The sequence below is a fragment of the Pseudorasbora parva genome, chromosome 15 (genome assembly GCF_024679245.1).
Source record: "Pseudorasbora parva isolate DD20220531a chromosome 15, ASM2467924v1, whole genome shotgun sequence".
NCBI lineage: Eukaryota > Metazoa > Chordata > Actinopteri > Cypriniformes > Gobionidae > Pseudorasbora > Pseudorasbora parva.
The window spans coordinates 23,589,963-23,608,552 of NC_090186.1; the positions used below are offsets into that span (position 1 = coordinate 23,589,963).

General features: G+C 38.7%; 1 protein-coding gene across 2 annotated transcripts in view; it reads left to right on the top strand.

Moving 5' to 3' along the window:
* The window catches only part of rev3l (REV3 like, DNA directed polymerase zeta catalytic subunit), a 204,124-nt gene that overhangs the window by 47,617 nt on the left and 137,917 nt on the right, over nt 1-18,590 (top strand). For both annotated transcript variants that reach the window (XM_067417392.1, XM_067417393.1), the window contains exons 3-4: nt 8,742-8,816; nt 12,816-12,976. In XM_067417392.1, coding sequence (XP_067273493.1) covers nt 8,742-8,816; nt 12,816-12,976 — 236 coding nt within the window. The remainder of the gene's footprint in view (nt 1-8,741; nt 8,817-12,815; nt 12,977-18,590) is intronic.

Genomic DNA, 18,590 nt, shown 5'->3' on the forward strand with positions numbered 1-18,590 from the left:
TAAATGTGCAGAAATGTTTCATTTGATTACTTTATTCAATTTATTTACCTAAAAACTAATGTTAGACCTACCTGAAAAGAAAAGAAAAAAGCATTATTTTATTATCTTTGCTCAAAAGCTGCTTGTATTTAAGTTATTTGTTCTTTTCTTTATTTTTATTTGACAGTAGTCCTTTTTTCCATGAACATATATAGCTTTCCTATATTTCCTGCTCAAACAGTAGAGCATGGCGCTTTTCATTTTTGGGAGAAATATTCCTCTCTTTATTTTTACTCCAGTACTGTACATAATGTAGCCCAGTAAAATAATTTAAGTTAGAGATTTTCTACTGAAATATATTAATTGTTTTATATATTAATGACTTTTTCCATGGATCTTTAATTTTATTAATAAAGTTATACAAATAATTTCAATTAATTCAATTAATTGACTTGGTAATTGTTGCTACAATCAAGCTCTTGTAGCCCCAATTCGTTTGAATGTTTTTGTGCTTTTTGGACATACGCATCATAATAAATAGGCCTGTTTTACAAAACTTTAAGAATTTTCCCATAAATGTGTCATAAATCACTGAAAATGGGAGAATCTCAGCTTTAATGTGTTATATGGCTCATATTCAGGATAATGATGCATCAAATGTGTTGCAGTTTTAAAAATAAGCTTGTGTTTACATTGGAATTTCTCAAAAACATCATTTTCTGAGACCGAAATTCAGCAAATCTTTAACATAGCCATACTCAGTTAATATTAGAGATATCAAGGTAATATTTTAACAGAATGTTCTTTACATTATGTAGGATGATTTTATGTAGAAAACAGTGAATCACAAAAAAATTACTTTAGGAGGGTTTTCACAGACAGGGTCGACAAGGTCGACAAGGTTTTTATTCCAATTGGCCAACATGGTACAACCCTACTGTACATTACGATGAACTTGAATGAATAACACGCAACCATCTTGATGCCACGCGCCCGTTCTTGCAAGTGCGACACATACTAATCCTATAGTAGTCTCTTCTATAGTTAACCTAAAAACTTTCCAGGGATTGCTCTGTAAATTAAATTGAGAATATAACGGATGCATTTATGCCATTTTAAATAGGCTACTGTAGTCTATGAGAGATGAGACGTTTGTGAAAATGCTGTGTCAGGCAGGCTACACAAATATTGATCTTCACCTCTCGTCTTTTTTAATACGTCTTACTCTGCGTTTAACATAAAATATTTTATTTTGTACAAGAAAACAGAATAGGCTTCAAAATAAACTATATTGATGAAATATTGTAAAGTGGACTTTACGTGTGAACTAGGCTACACCAAAGACAGTTTTAAAAAAAACATGCAAAATCAAAATTGAATATCTCAGAGAAAAGTGCGTGCAACCTATTGGAAGCACAGATGAGTAATTGGGTGGGTCAGAATAATAACCGTCCACTGGACTGATATCGCTTTTATTCGCTATTAATTTAAAACGGTTTATTTAAAGCAATTATTTTTCAAACAGATGGAATTAGAAATACAGGCCTGCCCCTAATAAAAGCCTGCTTCAAATTAAAGCCGGTTCCCTTCTGTGGTTCAGGTAAATAAAGGCCCCGATTTTTCTTTGAGGAAATATACACGATTTCATTTCCGCCATGAACATTTTTCCACCATTTTGATTTTTTTTCGCACTTACTTTTGAGAACTAGTCCTAGGTTTTTCTGAAATATATGCAGTAATATTCTTTGTAGTCTGAATATTAATAATTATCAAAAAAGTTGAATTGGTAAATAAAACTTTTTTTTTTTATGCATTTGTTCAAGTCTTAAAAGGCTTGAACCCCGATAATCATCCATCCATCCATCCATAATGAGTAGAGTTAAACAGTTGAGTTTTACCATTTTTGAATCCATTCAGCCGATCTCCATTTCTGGTGGGAGCACTTTTAGCATAGCTTAGCATACATCATTGAATCATATTAGACCATTAGCATCGCTAAATAATTTTTTTCTATAAATTAGCCTTAGACTTTATTTTTTTAAAGATAATATTTTTCCTATTTAAAACTTGACTATTGTGTACTAAGACCAACGAAAAATTAAAAGTTAATATTTTTAGACCGATATAGATAGGAACTCTTTTGTAATTCCTGCGTAAGAATCATGGAACTTTGATTTCCTAAATTGAAAATTATTTGGTGGCCGCATTTTTTTTTTTTTTTTTGTCCCGTCAAAGCCTTATTTGATCAGTTAATGTGATTTTGTTGTTTTGTACATTATGAGTGATGTAGATGACAGGGCACATGTAAAAGGTGCACTATGCAACTTTCTGTCCCACTGGAGGGTGCCTATTCTAAACAAAGGCGTAGTTTGATGACGCCAAGTGTGAGAGCAGTATCTTGGGACATGTGGTCTTCACCTCACAGCCGGTGGAAAATAGGACTCGGACAGAAATCATGTTCATGGATGCGGTTATTAACGTTACTGTAGTGTAAAGCAGACCAGGACTGAGTTTTGTGGAGCTGAGCACGGCCGCTGGAGCGAATTTGTTATACAAACACACGGCTCGCGAGTACCGGGACTTTTATTATGACGGGACTCAGTCGCCGGGCGCGGGCACTTCTGCTTTTTCCGGTCATGGTTATAAGGTAAAGCAGCTCTGTTTATCATACTAGATGCATTTAAGTGTGTTTAAAATGATGTCATGACATTACTCTGTGCGTTCGTTCGGCGCTGCTGTGACTTGTTCACACTGCTAAGACAAAAGCGCTTCTGCAGAATAAAACCGAGGGTAACGCAGATATGATACGATTGACAGGTGACTCACTTAAACGCTATGCTGAAACGTCCCAGTCCTTAGTTAAAATAGCAATTTTCTCACAATTTACAAATAGTTGGAAATAGGGATGCACGATGTTAGAAAAAAATTACATTGCGATTATTTTTATAAAATTACATTGCGATAACGATATATAGCGATATTAGAACAACTGCTGAAATAGAACAACTACACTAAATATTGCATCTAAAATGTAAGTGACTAAGTGAATGTTATTTAGTTATTTATGGAACTGTCATATGAAATGAATACCATCACGACTGAAAGTGTTGTAATTTCTCTTCGAGAGGCTGCACGAGCGTGAACAGCGCGGCCTTATTATCATCAGTTCATTATATATCATTATCCACTATCGATCTCCACTCACACTAAATTAATGCACAAACATTCTTGCATTTTGGTGATTCGCTAGTTATTTTTTGTTTTAATCAGGCTCTTGTCCGTCAGTCAAGTAAAATTCCCTTCAAAACACCCACATGTCCCGGACAAGCGTTAATGTCGAGCCCTGCTTTGTATTCGTCGTAAAGATCTTTGTGGTGCCGTTTTAAGTGATCAGACAAATTGGTGGTGTTTTCTTGTTTTGTGGCCACAAGACACACCATGCAAAGTACCTCTTTTTGGTCAACATCCTCCTTTGTATGGCCATTCGATAGCAGCCTTAAGCTCATCCAGTGTGTTGGGTCTTGCATCTCTCAACTTTTTCACAATATCCCACAGATTCTCTATGGGATTCAGGTCAGGAGAGTTGGCAGGCCAATGAAGCACAGTAATACCATGGTCAGTAAACCATTTACCAGTGGTTTTGGCACTATGAGCAGGTGCTAGGTCGTGCTGAAAAACCGAATCTTCATCTCCATAAATCTTTTCAGCTGATAGAAGCATGAAGTGCTCCAAAATCTCCTGATAGCTAGGTGCATTGACCCTGCCCTTGATAAAACAGTGGACCAACACCAGCAGCTGACATGGCACCACAGACCATCATTGACTGTGGGTACTTGACACTGGACTTCAGGCATTTTGGCATTTCCTTCTCCCCAGTCTTCCTCCAGATTCTGGCACCTTGATTTCTGAATGACATGCAAAATTTGCTTTCATCCGAAAAAAGTACTTTGGACCACTGAGCAACAGTCCAGTGCTGCTTCTCTGTAGCCCAAAAGTGGCTTGACCTGGAGAATGCGGTACCTGTAGCCCATTTCCTGCACACGCCTGTGCACTGTGGCTCTGGATGTTTTTACTCCAGACTCAGTCCACTGCTTCCGCAGGTCCCCCAAGGTCTGGAATCGGTCCTTCTCCACAATCTTCTTCAGGGTCCGGTCACCTCTTCTCATTGTGCAGCGTTTTTTGTCATACTTTTTCCTTCCCACAGACTTCCCACTGAGGTGCCTTGATACAGCACTCTGGGAACAGCCTATTCGTTCAGAAATGTCTTTCTGTGTCTTACCCTCTCGCTTGAGGGTGTCATTGATGGCCTTCTGGACAGCAGTCAGGTCGGCAGTCTTACCCATGATTGGGGTTTTGAGTAATGAACCAGGCTGGGAGTTTTTAAAAGCCTCAGGAATCTTTTGCAGGTGTTTAGAATTAATTAGTTGATTCAGATGTTTAGGTTAAAAGCTTGTTTAGAGAACCTTTTCATGATATGCAAATTCTTTGAGATGGGAATTTTGGGTTTTCATGAGCTTTATGCCAAATTCATCAGTATTAAAACAATAAAAGACCTGAAATATTTCAGTTGGTGTGCAATGAATATAAAATGTATGAAAGTTTAATTTTTATCATTACATTATGGAAAATAATGAGCCTTATCACAATATGCTAATTATTGGAGAAGGACCTGTATTAAGTAAGTCAAAATCAAAAGGTTGGAAAAAAGGAAAACAGACAGGTTTTGGCTGTTCTCTGACTTGCCATTTTGAATCTGCTCTACTCATCCCTTCTGCCCCAGTCTGTTCAGCCACACTTTTTCACATTTCAAAAAGCTCATCTTCAGTGTAATTGTTATTCTGGTTCACAAAGATACGGTTCATGATCTGCACCAAAGTAAATATCTTCTGAATCCTCTCTCACAAACGTCTCCATGATTACAAGGCACGTTTTTAAAGGCAAGTTTGCCTATTTTCAGGTGCTGTGTAATATAACGCTGCTGCACCCATGTTGTCCGCAAAGTTCTGCGACTCTTACACAGGAATGAGAAAATAGTTCCTAGCTGTAACGGTCTAAAAGCAACTTTTCATTCTTGTTGGTCTTAGTAAACAATGTAACTATAAAAGAGTCTAGTTTTAAAGGGGTGATGAATTGAGGAATCAACTTTCCCTTGAGCTTTTGATATATAAAAGGTCATGGTAATATAAGAATTAGGGATGTCCCAATCAGGTTTTTTTGCCCTAGAGTCAGTCATTTGATTTTGAGTATCAGCCGATGCCAATCCTGATCTGATACTTCTATAATACATAAAAAAAAGAATAAAGAAGAGCGAAAAAACGAACCAGGATGTTCCTTATTTTATTTTATTCACCTTATTTTAACATTCAACAACTCTATAACAAACAGAGCACTCCTGTGAGGTAGCTTGAACAATCAAGTAATAAATAACATAAATTCTTCACTTTTGGATTTTTAGTGCAACAATAAATATAAAAAAGTCTGGGACCGGAGTTGCGCAGAGCAGGAAGTACAATGGCGATATTAAAAGCACACCCGTACTCTCACAGATGCAGAACAATTAATTATGTTGGTGTGAAATAAACAGTTATGGAAATTAAATTAAATTAAATAATCTGCTCCCAAAAATCCAAAAAAAAGTCTGTTAGTGCCTCAGTGACAACTTCACTCAGAAGTCGATCTCAGCTGTCAATCATGACATCACACAGCCGTTTTAATAGCATCAAATGACTAACTAAAACTAAACTTATTTAAAAAAACGATCACTTTAAATGAAATCATCGTGATAACTGCCTACAATGACGAACTAACTTTGGGGAAAAAAAAATATTTGAAGTGTAATTTGATTGAAGTGTAATTCACAAAGATTTTCAGGTTTTTATAGGTCTAACATTAGTTTTTAGGTAGAGAAATTTAATAAAGTAGGCTAATGAAATGTAAAATAGCTGCATATTTAACTGTTTAAATTAAAGACTAATCCTTACAAAAGCTATTCAATCAAGAGCAGTGAGTGATTCCTTATCTTTTGTTTGACATTAAACAGACAGCAGTAAAAGGCTACTGCCCCTTCAAGACCTAATGGAAGGCTCTGCGTTGTCTTTCTCGACTGTATAAAGTACTCTTAAGGCATATTCAGACTGTCTGCTTGGATACTCATCAAGATGGACATGTTGACATACTACTTGTGTGAGTTGGTCTAAGCGCAAGACTTGAAAGAGAACTCAATATTTGTGCGCTGTGAGACGAGTGCGCGCTATCGGATGATGCACAGAGACAGATCAGCGTGCGCGTTCTCATTCGCGTCTTCTGGCGAATATATACCCTGGTGATGACTGAAAATGACTGCTCATATTCGAACATACGGCAGCACTTGCATGAATTGAACAAAGTTCATACAGATAGACCATTTTGCCCATGTTTTTCTCTTATTAGCGCTGTTGTAATGTATCACTGAGGAGCCAGCACTTGTATCCATCTACAGAAACATACATAAAGCATTATTTTCAAGTTACAACCCATATTATTGATGCGTCATCAGATGTGAGATGAACAGCGGTGCAAGTGCGCACCTTTTACACGGCACTCCTGCTCTCCTCGCCCCAGAATATACATATATATCTGAGTCCTGATCGGGATGTAACGTCCTATTCCGATCCAGTCTGAAATCACGTGATTGGGCCCGATTTTCGATCACGTGATTGGATCGGGACATCCCTAATAAGAATATCCTCTAAGTTTCAGAGCTGAAAACATCTTTTTAGTCAAAGAAAAGCTTTTAGAGACACCAGGCTCAGCAAACGGTCCTGCGCTTCATACTGACGTCAGTGCGCAACGAAACACCACCTATACAGAATCTACAGTGTGTCTAATCCAGTAGCCCCGCCCACCGACTCTTGGAGGGCTCGTGCTAGCTGGTCAACAACAATAAACGTGCCGAGGAAAATTAAGATATTGTGCTATTACTGGTTGTGGAAGAACACAGTCGCTGCATAAAGCTTCCTTCAGATCCTAATATTAGGAATGTGTTGTGGAACTTTTTAATGAAGTTCCAGCTTATGTGGGGAAGACAGTGGTGTTCACTTTAGTTCACTGCGGAATCGTTTCTAAACAAATCTCCGGTCGATGCTGGATTTGCATCCGACAGGAATGGTGCAACTCACATGTGTACGTGTCTAACAGAGCATACCTTTCGCACAAAACTGGCAGGGCGATGAATCTCATTATATTCTGTTCTTGTTCTGCTATTCTCTCTCTCAGGTTGACATCTGAAGGGCAGCACGCGCCAAACGTGTATGCGTGTCTGCTTGTTTCGCGCATGTATCGCCTAATCTTGCGGGCTATGTATAATATAAAAATAATAGTCCAATCAGTCGTGGGTCGATGAGAAATAAAACATTGTTTGTTTTATAAAGATGTTTACGAGCTCTGTGATCAAGATAATCATTCTGGTTGCCACTTCTCTCTCATTTTCTCCTCTCCGTCATGTTGAACTAACAGGGGAGCTTAAGCTCATTAAATATGCAAATCTTATCCAATACTAGACGTGGGCATTTACTTCCAAGTCTCCAGTGCTGCATGCCCATCAAAACCCAGCGTTTTGGAGAGAGCCAGTGTAGAAAATAGCCTATTACTTATTAGTTAGGATGTTTTTGAATATAAAAACCACACGAACATCATTAGTTGACCTCAGACAACAGTATAAAAAAAAGTAAAAAAGCCAGTTCATGACACCTTTTTAATAGGAAAAATATTGAAAGTGTTAATTATTTGAGCACTGATGCTAATGGTTTAATATGATTCAATGATGTATCCGAAGCTATGCTAAAAGTGCTACTGCCAGATACAGAGATCAGCTGATTGGATTCAAAAACTGTAAAACTCAACTGTTTAAATCAAAGGGATTTGAAAAATGAGCCTATTTTCAAAAAAAGTGGAGTGTTCCTTTAACATGCCCACATATGCAAATCATAAAATCATGTAACGTTACTTCATAAAATGCATTATTTTGTGGGATGTGCTTGATATTAAAAAGTTATTTAAAAGCTCAAAAGAGAACTCCTACCTTTTCCCATTCAGCTTTGTGTGTGCATGCTCCAAGACGGAGCGCAACAGACAAGCAAAGTACACTTTTTAACAGTGGGTGTGCACCTTTCATCAAATATACACAAACATCAAACATGCAGAGCTTGGTGAGTATTCATGCAAACCTTCATGGAAATAGGATGTGTATCAGTAGCTGCATTTACATAGACCCAAATAATCAATTTGTAATCAGAGTAGTAGCCTTTCTGAATAAGTCACATGCAACCATATCAGTTGGGATAAGTTGGCCAAGTCCGATTTTAAATTTGTCATGTAAAATCTTGATTGATTTGAAAAAAAAAAAAAAAAAACTGGAAAGTTCTGCGCATGTGCAATGCCGTAGAAATAGAGTATTGATGACTCACGGAATGAAATTATGTTGTTGAATACAGTGTTATAAATGACTGTCATGTCAATCTAAAATTCTCGTTCCACTCATCATTTGAAAAATGGTCCAGATCAGTGCTTTGTTTTGGCCACAGGAAGGGGCATTTCAAGTATTGGAATAGTTTTAGATATTTCAGTATTGATGTGTATCGAAATATCAATGTTTTTGGCAACACTAGTGCAAAGATACAAACTTGATTATGTGATATAATTGGGGCTTTTGCTAGTTGACAATTACATTTTTCTTTCTTGTTGAAACATCTGGACAAATATCTGGCCATCTTGTATCTCCACAGGCCTTTCTATGGATACCATATGAAGGAGAGAACCTTTATGAAGATTTACCTATACAACCCACATATGGTCAAAAGGTGAGTCCTAGTATGAATGTGGATGTGTAAAAGTACTGACTCAACCCAAGCAAGTCAAGTTCAGTCCTGCTAATTCTTTTGATTCATGGTCGCTAGTGATGTGTCTTTCAGGAGCGATTCTTTCATTGAATCTTTAAAATAACTCGAGACAACAAGTTGTCTCAGAGAGCAGTTCACCTCTCAAATCTTTGGGTTTGAATTATTTGTTCATCAATTTCCAGCCCCATATAGGCAAGGCTATAGTCTCTGGAAACGGAGAAGATTAGTTAATCTCTGGAGTCTTTGGGTTCAAAGTCATTCGTTCAAGTCCCCATAGGCTGAATGCAGAAACCGAAAAGATTAATCTGTCTCTCTCTCTGTCTCTGTCTCGAGTCTTCGGGTATGAGTGGGTGAAATGCTGTTTCATGCATGCAGAGCTTTTTACACTGTTAAAGACTTTGATTCCCATCCTAAACATAGACAAAGTTTCAAAAACTAAGTTGGACGTTTGATGGAGTATTTCTGTTTTAAAAATATTTCTTCCGGTTTCTCACAAGTTTCGGAGAGTTTTTTTCGAGTATGGGTCCGCTTGACGTCGATAGAGCGGAAGGTCCTTGTAAGGGACTGTATGGGCTCTTCTCGGCTGGAGGGACGAGTTCAACGGCCTGGTGTCATGGCACTGGTAACGGCTGCGCCCTGACAGAGGAGACCAGGGAAGGACTCGCGTTCCACTGGGGTCTGCTCTGAGAGGGGGCTGGCGACAGAGAGGGACGAGAGCACTGCTGTCACCGGTCTCTGGGTGCTCAGGGATGGGTTAATCAGTTCTTTCTTTACAAAGGGTGCTGGACAAAAGATTCTCCCCTGGCCCTCCACAGGATAGCCTCACTGCGTCAGGTCAAAGCACTCAGTGGACACCGTAGTGCGCAACAGAGCATCTGACTGAGGGGGAGGGACCCCAGTGTACCCTTAGGCCGCGACCCCTCGAGGGCAGAGAAGGCGGAGGAGGCCACTGAACGGTCGCGGGAAGACACAGGGATCTCCCATACTGGGTGCACTCCTCATGCATCTCGGGAGCGAAATGGCATTGGGGCGGGGCCCGCAGCTGTCGGGTGCCACCTCCAAAAACCAATCGCCCAACCGCAAGCACTCGTGACAGGGCGGAGTTCCACACCAGCCTGAGGCTCATGGCTGCCCGAGATAACATGGCTGTCAACTCTAGGTCAGATTCTACAGTGCTACCACACCCGGAGGCGGAGCATAGCCGAATCGTCATCCCCAAAGGACTCTAGCCCACCTTGAGATGCAGCAATAGACCTCTCGCCGCTATCTGGAGTTTGAACGAAACGAACAGGGCGTCAGCAGACGGTCCCGCCGCTTCAGTCCAACACTTGCTGGAAGCGATGTGCGAGAGGGCAGGAGTGGCCCGAGGAATGATTGTCGGGTTTCTTAATAGCACAGCACCGCCCTCAGGTCACCCTGGCCACCAGCCAAATTACCAACTCTCTTGGAGATTGTAGATCGGGGTGTGGCAGAGGGGACTCTCTTTCTTTACAGAGATCTCGACCACAGTATCGCGATGGTCATGTTCCCGCAGAGGGAACACAGCACATCCACAAACTGTCCGAACGTGCTGGGCCCAAACACGTCGAGCAGTGAATGCGTCCCAAAGACAGCAACAGATATCGACCACACCCGGAAGTGCGCGGGCAAACCGTCTTGAAGAAGACGTGCCACACGCAAGCACTTTTTGTGAGAGGAAGCTCTGCAGAGTGCCGAAGCGCCCAGGGAAAACACACACAGCTGTTGCAGATCACTGCACAGATCAGCAGGCAGGCAATGTGAGATCGCTGGAACACGTCGTTACACCAACACCCAGGAGAACCACTCGTCTCGAAAACTGAAGAGAGGACTTCAGAATTCAGGCTTGCAGGAGTGAAGAGATGCTCTTGGCTCCGAAGCAGAAACATAATGCGATCATGCCAGCTACTTCCTTATATACCCATGTGGGTAGGCGGAGTTACGCATGCAAATCTCGCATGTCCATGGCATTGGCACTGCCATTGGGCGTTTTCTAAGATCTCGAAGATGATGGGCTTCTAGGCGAAACCCCCATTCGTCAGTCACTGACGTTACGTCAGAGTGACTGAATGAAAGGGAACCCAGGATTTCCATTTACACTGTTTAGAATGACACAGGGTTAACTTTTTCAAGTGGGGAAAGCCCTTTTTACCCTGTCAAGACTGTTTTACATTCATTTAGCATCATACAATGTGAGTCTCAAATGCCCTCGTGTTTTGTGTTTGCATTTGCATGGTCATCTAAAAATGCTAATGCTTACTTGTTACATTATGCAAAATTCAGGATTTAGCACATATCTTGTGACATGATGGTTGAATTGGAGATTTTTTTCACAATAATGTATTGAAGCAATGCTTACTTAATTGAGAGAAGCTTTCTTACACTGCATTGTTTTCAATAATGTTATTTAACAATAAATATCAATTGCTATGCTAGACTAAAATAGGTTTATTAAGATTCCTTAAAGTTCTTTTGTATTGGAATCTGCTACTAAAAAAAAAAAAAAAAAGTTGATCAAACTAACCTTTAGTGATGTGGTGTGTTCTAGAATTCAGCGGTGTGTGGGTGGTTAAGGTATACCCTATATTGTTGTGGCAAAATGTCCCCACAAAAATTGCAAGATCCTAAATCCTTGTCCTTATCAATTAGTATGATTTATAAGTAGGGTGTTTTTTTTGTTACATTTTTTGTCTGTAGGTTTAGGGTTAGTGGATTGAATATACAGTTTGTACAGTATAAAAATTGTCTACACTGAAAAAAATTTGGAGTGACATTTACTTAAAAAAATCTAAGCAACTTTTTCCAGACAGAAAGTGTTGTAATTTTTACTCTGGTAATATTTACTTACTAGAACCACTTATTGTTTAGGTAAAATACACAAGTAAATTGCACTGGCATCTCATCTATAGATTGTAACTTTCACTCCCAAATTACCATTGCATCCAGTTACAAAACCCAAGTGAACATTGCTGATATTTCTGAGTTTTGCATGATGCACCCAGAATGCATTGTGGCATTAAGCATGTCACCATTGTTGAGATTCATAGGCTGAATCTTGATCTCTGTGTGTGAGAAGCTTGCAGGAGTTCAAAGTTCTTAGTGTACAGTCTGTTATAAAACGTATTCATCTTTTCTGGTTAAAACCATGCTGGATCTTTTCTAGAATAAAACAAGGTTAATAGTATATTGCTCCGACTCAGTTATAAAATTGGTGAATTAAGCCACAACACAATGATCATATTCTGATCATCAAGCAGCCAAAAGCATCTGATCGTGTTTTCTCTGCTTTTCTTGCCATAGCAAACCCACATACAGCAGGCAGAGAAACACTAACATTAAAAAGTCTTCAAACTGCCCAATTAAAGAAAACACTAATCACCATAATGGTGACATACAAATACTCTATTAATTCTCAATAAGAGCTTATGTAGCTTTAGCTACTGTTATTGTGATTGAAACTCGCGTTCAGTTAAAAGTAAAAACTTATTGAGAATAAGTCAGCCACATAAAAGCAACATCCCAAATTGACCGTCTCTGCCACCACTGAACAAACGGGATCTTTTTGTAAAAAAAAAAAAAAAAATGTGCACATTTTCACATGCACTTTGCTTTTCAGATTAAAATGTACTTAATATTTTAGGTGAATGTGCTGTGACTATAAAACATTAAATATTATTTGTAAATATATGATAAAATGTACTCTTTTTTTCTCAGTTATTACATGAATAGACTGTGTACATTTTACTTAGTAATATATATTTCCAAAGTTATCTTGATTTTACAATGTAAACATTACTTGAATTAATGTAATAGGTTTTACCATACCACAAAGTCATTTTTTTTTCAATGTATGGGCATTCTTCATGAAATATGAATGTGTGTGTATAGTGGGTATATCTTGGCTTTGTTGTTAGTGATTGAATGCTTGTTTTGTCTTTGTAGGGTGAGTGAACTCCTGCAGGGTGGAGCTGTAATGAATAAGAGTTTTCAGCCCCATGAAGCTCATATTCCCTTCCTGCTGCAGCTCTTTATCGATTACAACCTCTACGGCATGAACATGATCAGTCTTGCTGCTGTTAAGTTTCGAAAAAGCTGTGCAAAAGGTAATGCATACAGGCACACACGTACACAAGAAGTAGTCTTGCATTGCCTCTTTTGATTATCAACATAATTGTCTGATTAATATTGCCCAGTGTGCCGTCCATTTAAAGTCTATCTGACCAACAATGGCAGGATAGTCAACTAGTCCAACATCCAACTAATCTTTTAGTTGATGAGTTTTGTTGAGTTTATACAGATTTTTATTTTATTTTAGTAGTAATGTTTTAAACAGGATTCATTTAGAGACTTCTAAAGATTTGTAATAATAGTAGGGCTATCACGATTAAATTAAAGTACTAGATTTTAAAATATTGTTTACTTGCTTTGTAAGAGACCGTGTACAGTCCCTGACAAAAGTCTTGTGTACAAATTGACCTAAAGTGCCGCTGAAATATATTTCTAATCAAGATTTTTTTTACAAGAAATGGCTCATTTTAATCCCACCAGCTTTTGTGATAATGTTTCAGTGAATTTTTGCAAAGACATAAGTGTTGTTACCTTGTCATATGAGCTTCCCCTGTGACTAATATTGGATCAATTAGGTCTCAAGTGTGTATAAAAAGAACCCCAGTACACTAGACCTTCACATCAACTGCAACTAGACCTCTGCAAACATGCCTAAGATTCACCCTGAGACTAAAGTTTTGATTATCACGAGGCTGAAGACCAGATCCACTGCTGATGTGGCAGAAACCTTCAATGTGTCTCAGCGTCAAGTAAAGAGGATAAAAAAAAGATTTGAAGAGACTGGAGGCGTTTTTGACAAGCCCAGGTCAGGCAGACCCCGCAAGACAACTGCTCGAGAGGACCGTTTGTTGGCTCGAAAAATCCAAGGCCAGCCCATTTTCCACTGCAGCAGAGCTCCACGAGACCTGGTCACCTGAAGTCCCTGTGTCAACCAGAACAGTTTGTCGGATTCTGTCTCGAAATGGCCTCCATGGTCGAATCAGTGCCCAGAAGCCAGCACTAAACAAAAGACAATTGAAAAACCGTGTGGCATTTGCCAAGGCCCACAGCCTGCTAAAAGGATGGACGCAGGAAAAGTGGCAGAAGGTGGATTTTTCAGATGAATCTTCTGTTGAATTACACCACAGTCGCCGCAAATATTGCAGGAGACCTACTGGTGCCAGAATGGATCCAAGATTCACCCAGAAAACAGTGAAGTTTGGTGGCGGAAAAATCATGGTCTGGGGTTACATCCAGTATGGGGGTGTGCGAATGATCTGCAGGGTGGAAGGCAACATCAATAGTCTAAAATACCAAGAAATCTTAGCTACCTCTTATATTCCCAACCATAAAAGATGCCAAATTCTGCAGCAGGACGGTGCTCCATTGCATACTTCCATCTCCACATCAACGTTCCTCAAGGCGAAGAAGATCAAGATGCTCCAGGATTGGCCAGCCCAGTCACCAGACATGAACATCATTGAGCATATGTGGGGTAGGATGAAAGAGGACGCATGGAAGACGAAACCAAAGAATATTGATGAACTCTGGGAGGCATACAAGACTGCTTTCTTAGCTATTCCTGGTGACTTCATCAATAAATTGTATGAATCCTTGCCAAACCGCATGGATGCAGTCCTTCAAGCTCATGGAAGTCATACAAGATATTAAATTTGGATCTCACAGCACCACAACTTAATTTGCTGACATATTTTTGTATTTGCAGTAAATTTGTTCAATTTCTGTATAGGCGACAAAACTTTTGTCTTGCCAAAATTTGACCTATCTGTCTTGATTAAATGATAAATATTTTTTCTGTGAAAATTATTTATTTCAGTGCATTAAACATCATTTGGGAGGGTTTTAGCTTTTCATATGAGCTATTTCTAACACCAATGAATTAATTAAAAGTCAGGTTAATATCAGGTATTTCTAGAAAATAGATAAGCGACAAGACTTTTGTCAGGGACTGTACATCTGCGGCTGATTTTGGATTGCTCGTCAACTGAGTCTTCCTCGGTCAGAAGGAATAGACAAATCCAATGGTACAGTTTGAGAATTTGAGGAGGAGTCAGAAACATGGAAATGATGAGGATTTGTAGGTATTAATATGACAAATGGGTGTGTTTATGTGGGTGTGTGTGGTTATCTGAAACAAAAATACAATAAAATGTATATTAGTAAACATGTAGGCCAGGGCTATTCAAATCTTACCCCGGAGGGCCAATGCGGTGCAGAGTTTAGCTCCAACCCTAATCAAGCACACCTGAACATGCTAATCAATGTCTTCAGGATCATTAGAAAATCACAGGGTAAGATTTGAATAGTCCTGATGTAGGCTATGGTTACATACAGATGCATAAAGAAATAGCCTGCATTACAACCAAAATCCACTAGGGGGAGGATATCTAACACTGTAAATGAACTTGCATAAATGCCGCAAATCTCCAATGAATTATACATTAAATATAATATTTGCAGTTATTTGTAAGGCAATAACTAAAGTATATACAGTAGATGGCTTCTTTAGGAGCACTTGTGGAGCGCCGTAGCGGCATCTGCAGGATAGCAGTAGGGAATAACATGGGTATAATAACAATGCCATCCGGATTGAATAACTGCAATAATCGCGTCATTTATGCAAAGCCATACTTACATCTTAAGGACGCACACAGCACTTCTACACACAAGACTAGCACAAGATTAACAAAGGATGGCAATTCTCTGCACCGTGAATACTCATGGCCCTGGACCACACAAAATTTGAAGGCGCCTAGCTCAACCGTGAGTGAGCAGAACTACATAAGAGCACATGCATTATGGGTAATGTAGTTTATGTCAGGGAACAGACTTTTAACATGCTTGCTTGTGTCAGCTGTGCCTTATAATTAAACCATTTAAAAACCATACTATAGCATAGATGCTAATCTGAAGTCACAAAGGCTGCAAGCTTTAATTATTTGCATGTGTATAGGTTACGGTCAACAAATTTAAATCCAATTATAAATATACAAAAGAAAAGTGGCAGACCCTCATGGACAATATTCATTATTATACCATGGTCTGTTTTAATACTTGATTCTGATTGGCTGGAAGGTGTGCAGTAAAACTGTTTAATGCACAGGTAGTTCCAGTCAGTTTGATTGCAGTTCGAAATTAATCTGCCACTATAAACACTGGTAACCATAGTAACACAGTTACGCTTGCAAACAGAGTGACAGTGGCAGCTGGCAGTATCAACCACAGATATGTATACATATCTATGGCAACTTTAAGTGACATGAGTAGGGCTGGTCGATTCCAAAATTTTTGGAATCGATTCCGCACTGTTGTTTTCGATTCCTTTTCGATTCTTCTTTTTTTTAACAAAATCGATGGTGAACCTAGTTCCGGAGTGACCGCAGGGTACAAGGATGTAGAAAGTATCCTTCTCCGAAACTTTATTTGTAAAATGATGATACATTTCCATAACTCTGATGAATTTTAAATGATGGATTCTCCTGAAATGGCCCATATAGCCCAGAAGTAAATGCGATTTAGCCTAATAAATCAAAAGGATAGCACATTATTCATGGATGTGCATTTTTTGCATGTTAAAAACTACATGACATGTCTAAAATGCATCTGCACAGTTAAGTTAAATGACTACATTCAAATAAGTGCTTGCACAGAATGTACGAGGTAAAATAACCACAATATTAAAGAAAAAAAAAATTGTAAGAGTGCGCAGTTTATTTGTCAATCAGATGCGCGAGCAAGTTGCGTTCATTACTATAGCAACATAGACTCTGTCATTAAGCTGTACTCTAGTCTAGGCGCATTTTCTTTCAGTTATCAATGGATTAAAGAAAATAGAAAATTAAAATAAGACCCTCACATCTGCATCTGTAAGCAGAGCTCAAAACCTACCGTTGTGGACAACAGAACCATTTCACAATTTAAAATTTTGAAAAGTTTATGTGTAGAAAAAGTAGCAAACTTGTCCACGATGCAGGATCTACGTTGGCCGAGAGGTGCAAAACAAATCACAATTATGAAAACAAAATAACACATCCAAAAAACAAAAACAACAAATTATAAAACAATTACATGTCTAAACAAAATATGCCAGAAAACACAACAACAATTTCGAAAACAAAATAACAATTCAGAAAACACAACTACAAATTTAAAACCAAAATAACAATTAAAAAAACACAACGACAATTCACACAAACCGAAAAGGTAGGTACATCGTGAGAATGGAATACTTCCCTATGATTGGATGAGACACTGGTCAATTAAGCTTTACAAGAAGTAAGAAATTGAGTAATTGTTGAACTTTGTTTTGCAGTAGAATATGCATTTATTTTTTCCTCGGCCTAAACAAACAATATTAAAAATGGAACACATTAAACATTACTTTGAAGAAGGACATTCATATGCCGTGATTGTGGACATGCTGGCGACAAATCACGATATTAAAATTAGCTTGCGCTCTTTAAAAACACATCTGAAGGATGCAGGTATGTTCAGAAGAAAAAACTATTCGCCGTTAAACGATGTCAGGAATGCTATTAGAGCAGAGCTGCGTGGACCAGGGCAGTTGTTCGGTTACCGGGCAATGTGGTTAGCACTTCTGCAGAAACACAAGTTGTGTGTTAAACGTGATGACGTTATGCGTAATCTATGTGGGATTGAATGAGTGCACTCAATAATGTCCGCTATGGTTTCGGAACCACTACAAATGTCTATCCCCTCAAATAGTGCCCTATTTGAGGGTATAGGGGGCTGTTTCAAATTCAGCCACTATCTAACGCTAGCTATGTTGTATAGCGTTAGCCATAATACTTAACTTACCTGTAACGTTTTTAGGGATGGGCGTTTTCTGTCGTGTCTCTTTTAATACCTTGAGGTTTTTTCCACACGAATTGCAGAAATTCAGAAGAACGTCGTATTTTAATCCACAGTAAAGACAACATATTTACCCGTGCAAACACGAAAGAAAGTTAATCGATCGTTCAATTTCTTAGCTTGCTTGATTGACAGGTGTCTCGTCCAATCATAGGGAAGTATTCCATTCTCACAATGTACCTACCTTTTTCGGTTTGTGTGAATTTTCGGTGTTTTCTGAATTATTTTGGTTTTGAATTTGTCATTGTGTTTTCTGACATGTTATTTTGTTTTTAGACTTGTTTTATAATTTGTTATTGTTTTCATAATTGTGATTTTGTTTTGCACCTCTCAGCCACCGTAAGGATCACAGAAGGAAGCAGTGACAATAAACACTATTAAACTAAGTGAATGAAAGGTATAGTAATAATCAGCGATATGCGTTTACATTTGGCTTGATTTGAACGTTTCATACCATAAAAATAAGTAGTTAGAATTACGTTCTAGTGACGTCATCACGATATGACGCAAAAAAACCCAGCTGAATTGCTTTATTTTTAACTCGTTATTTGAAACTAACTGTTCAAAAGAACCTTTTGCAAAAATTAAATAGACTTCCAATCATTATTAGTAAGCGAGAGACAAGTGAATAAAGAGGAGTCGATTCCCCACGATGGAATCGATTCCCCACGATGGAATCGATTCCAAATGTTGGAATCGATTCCAAATGTTGGAATCGACTCTCGATTCCCAACGCCTTGGAATCGAGAAATCAATTCTTTTTGGAATCGATTCCCA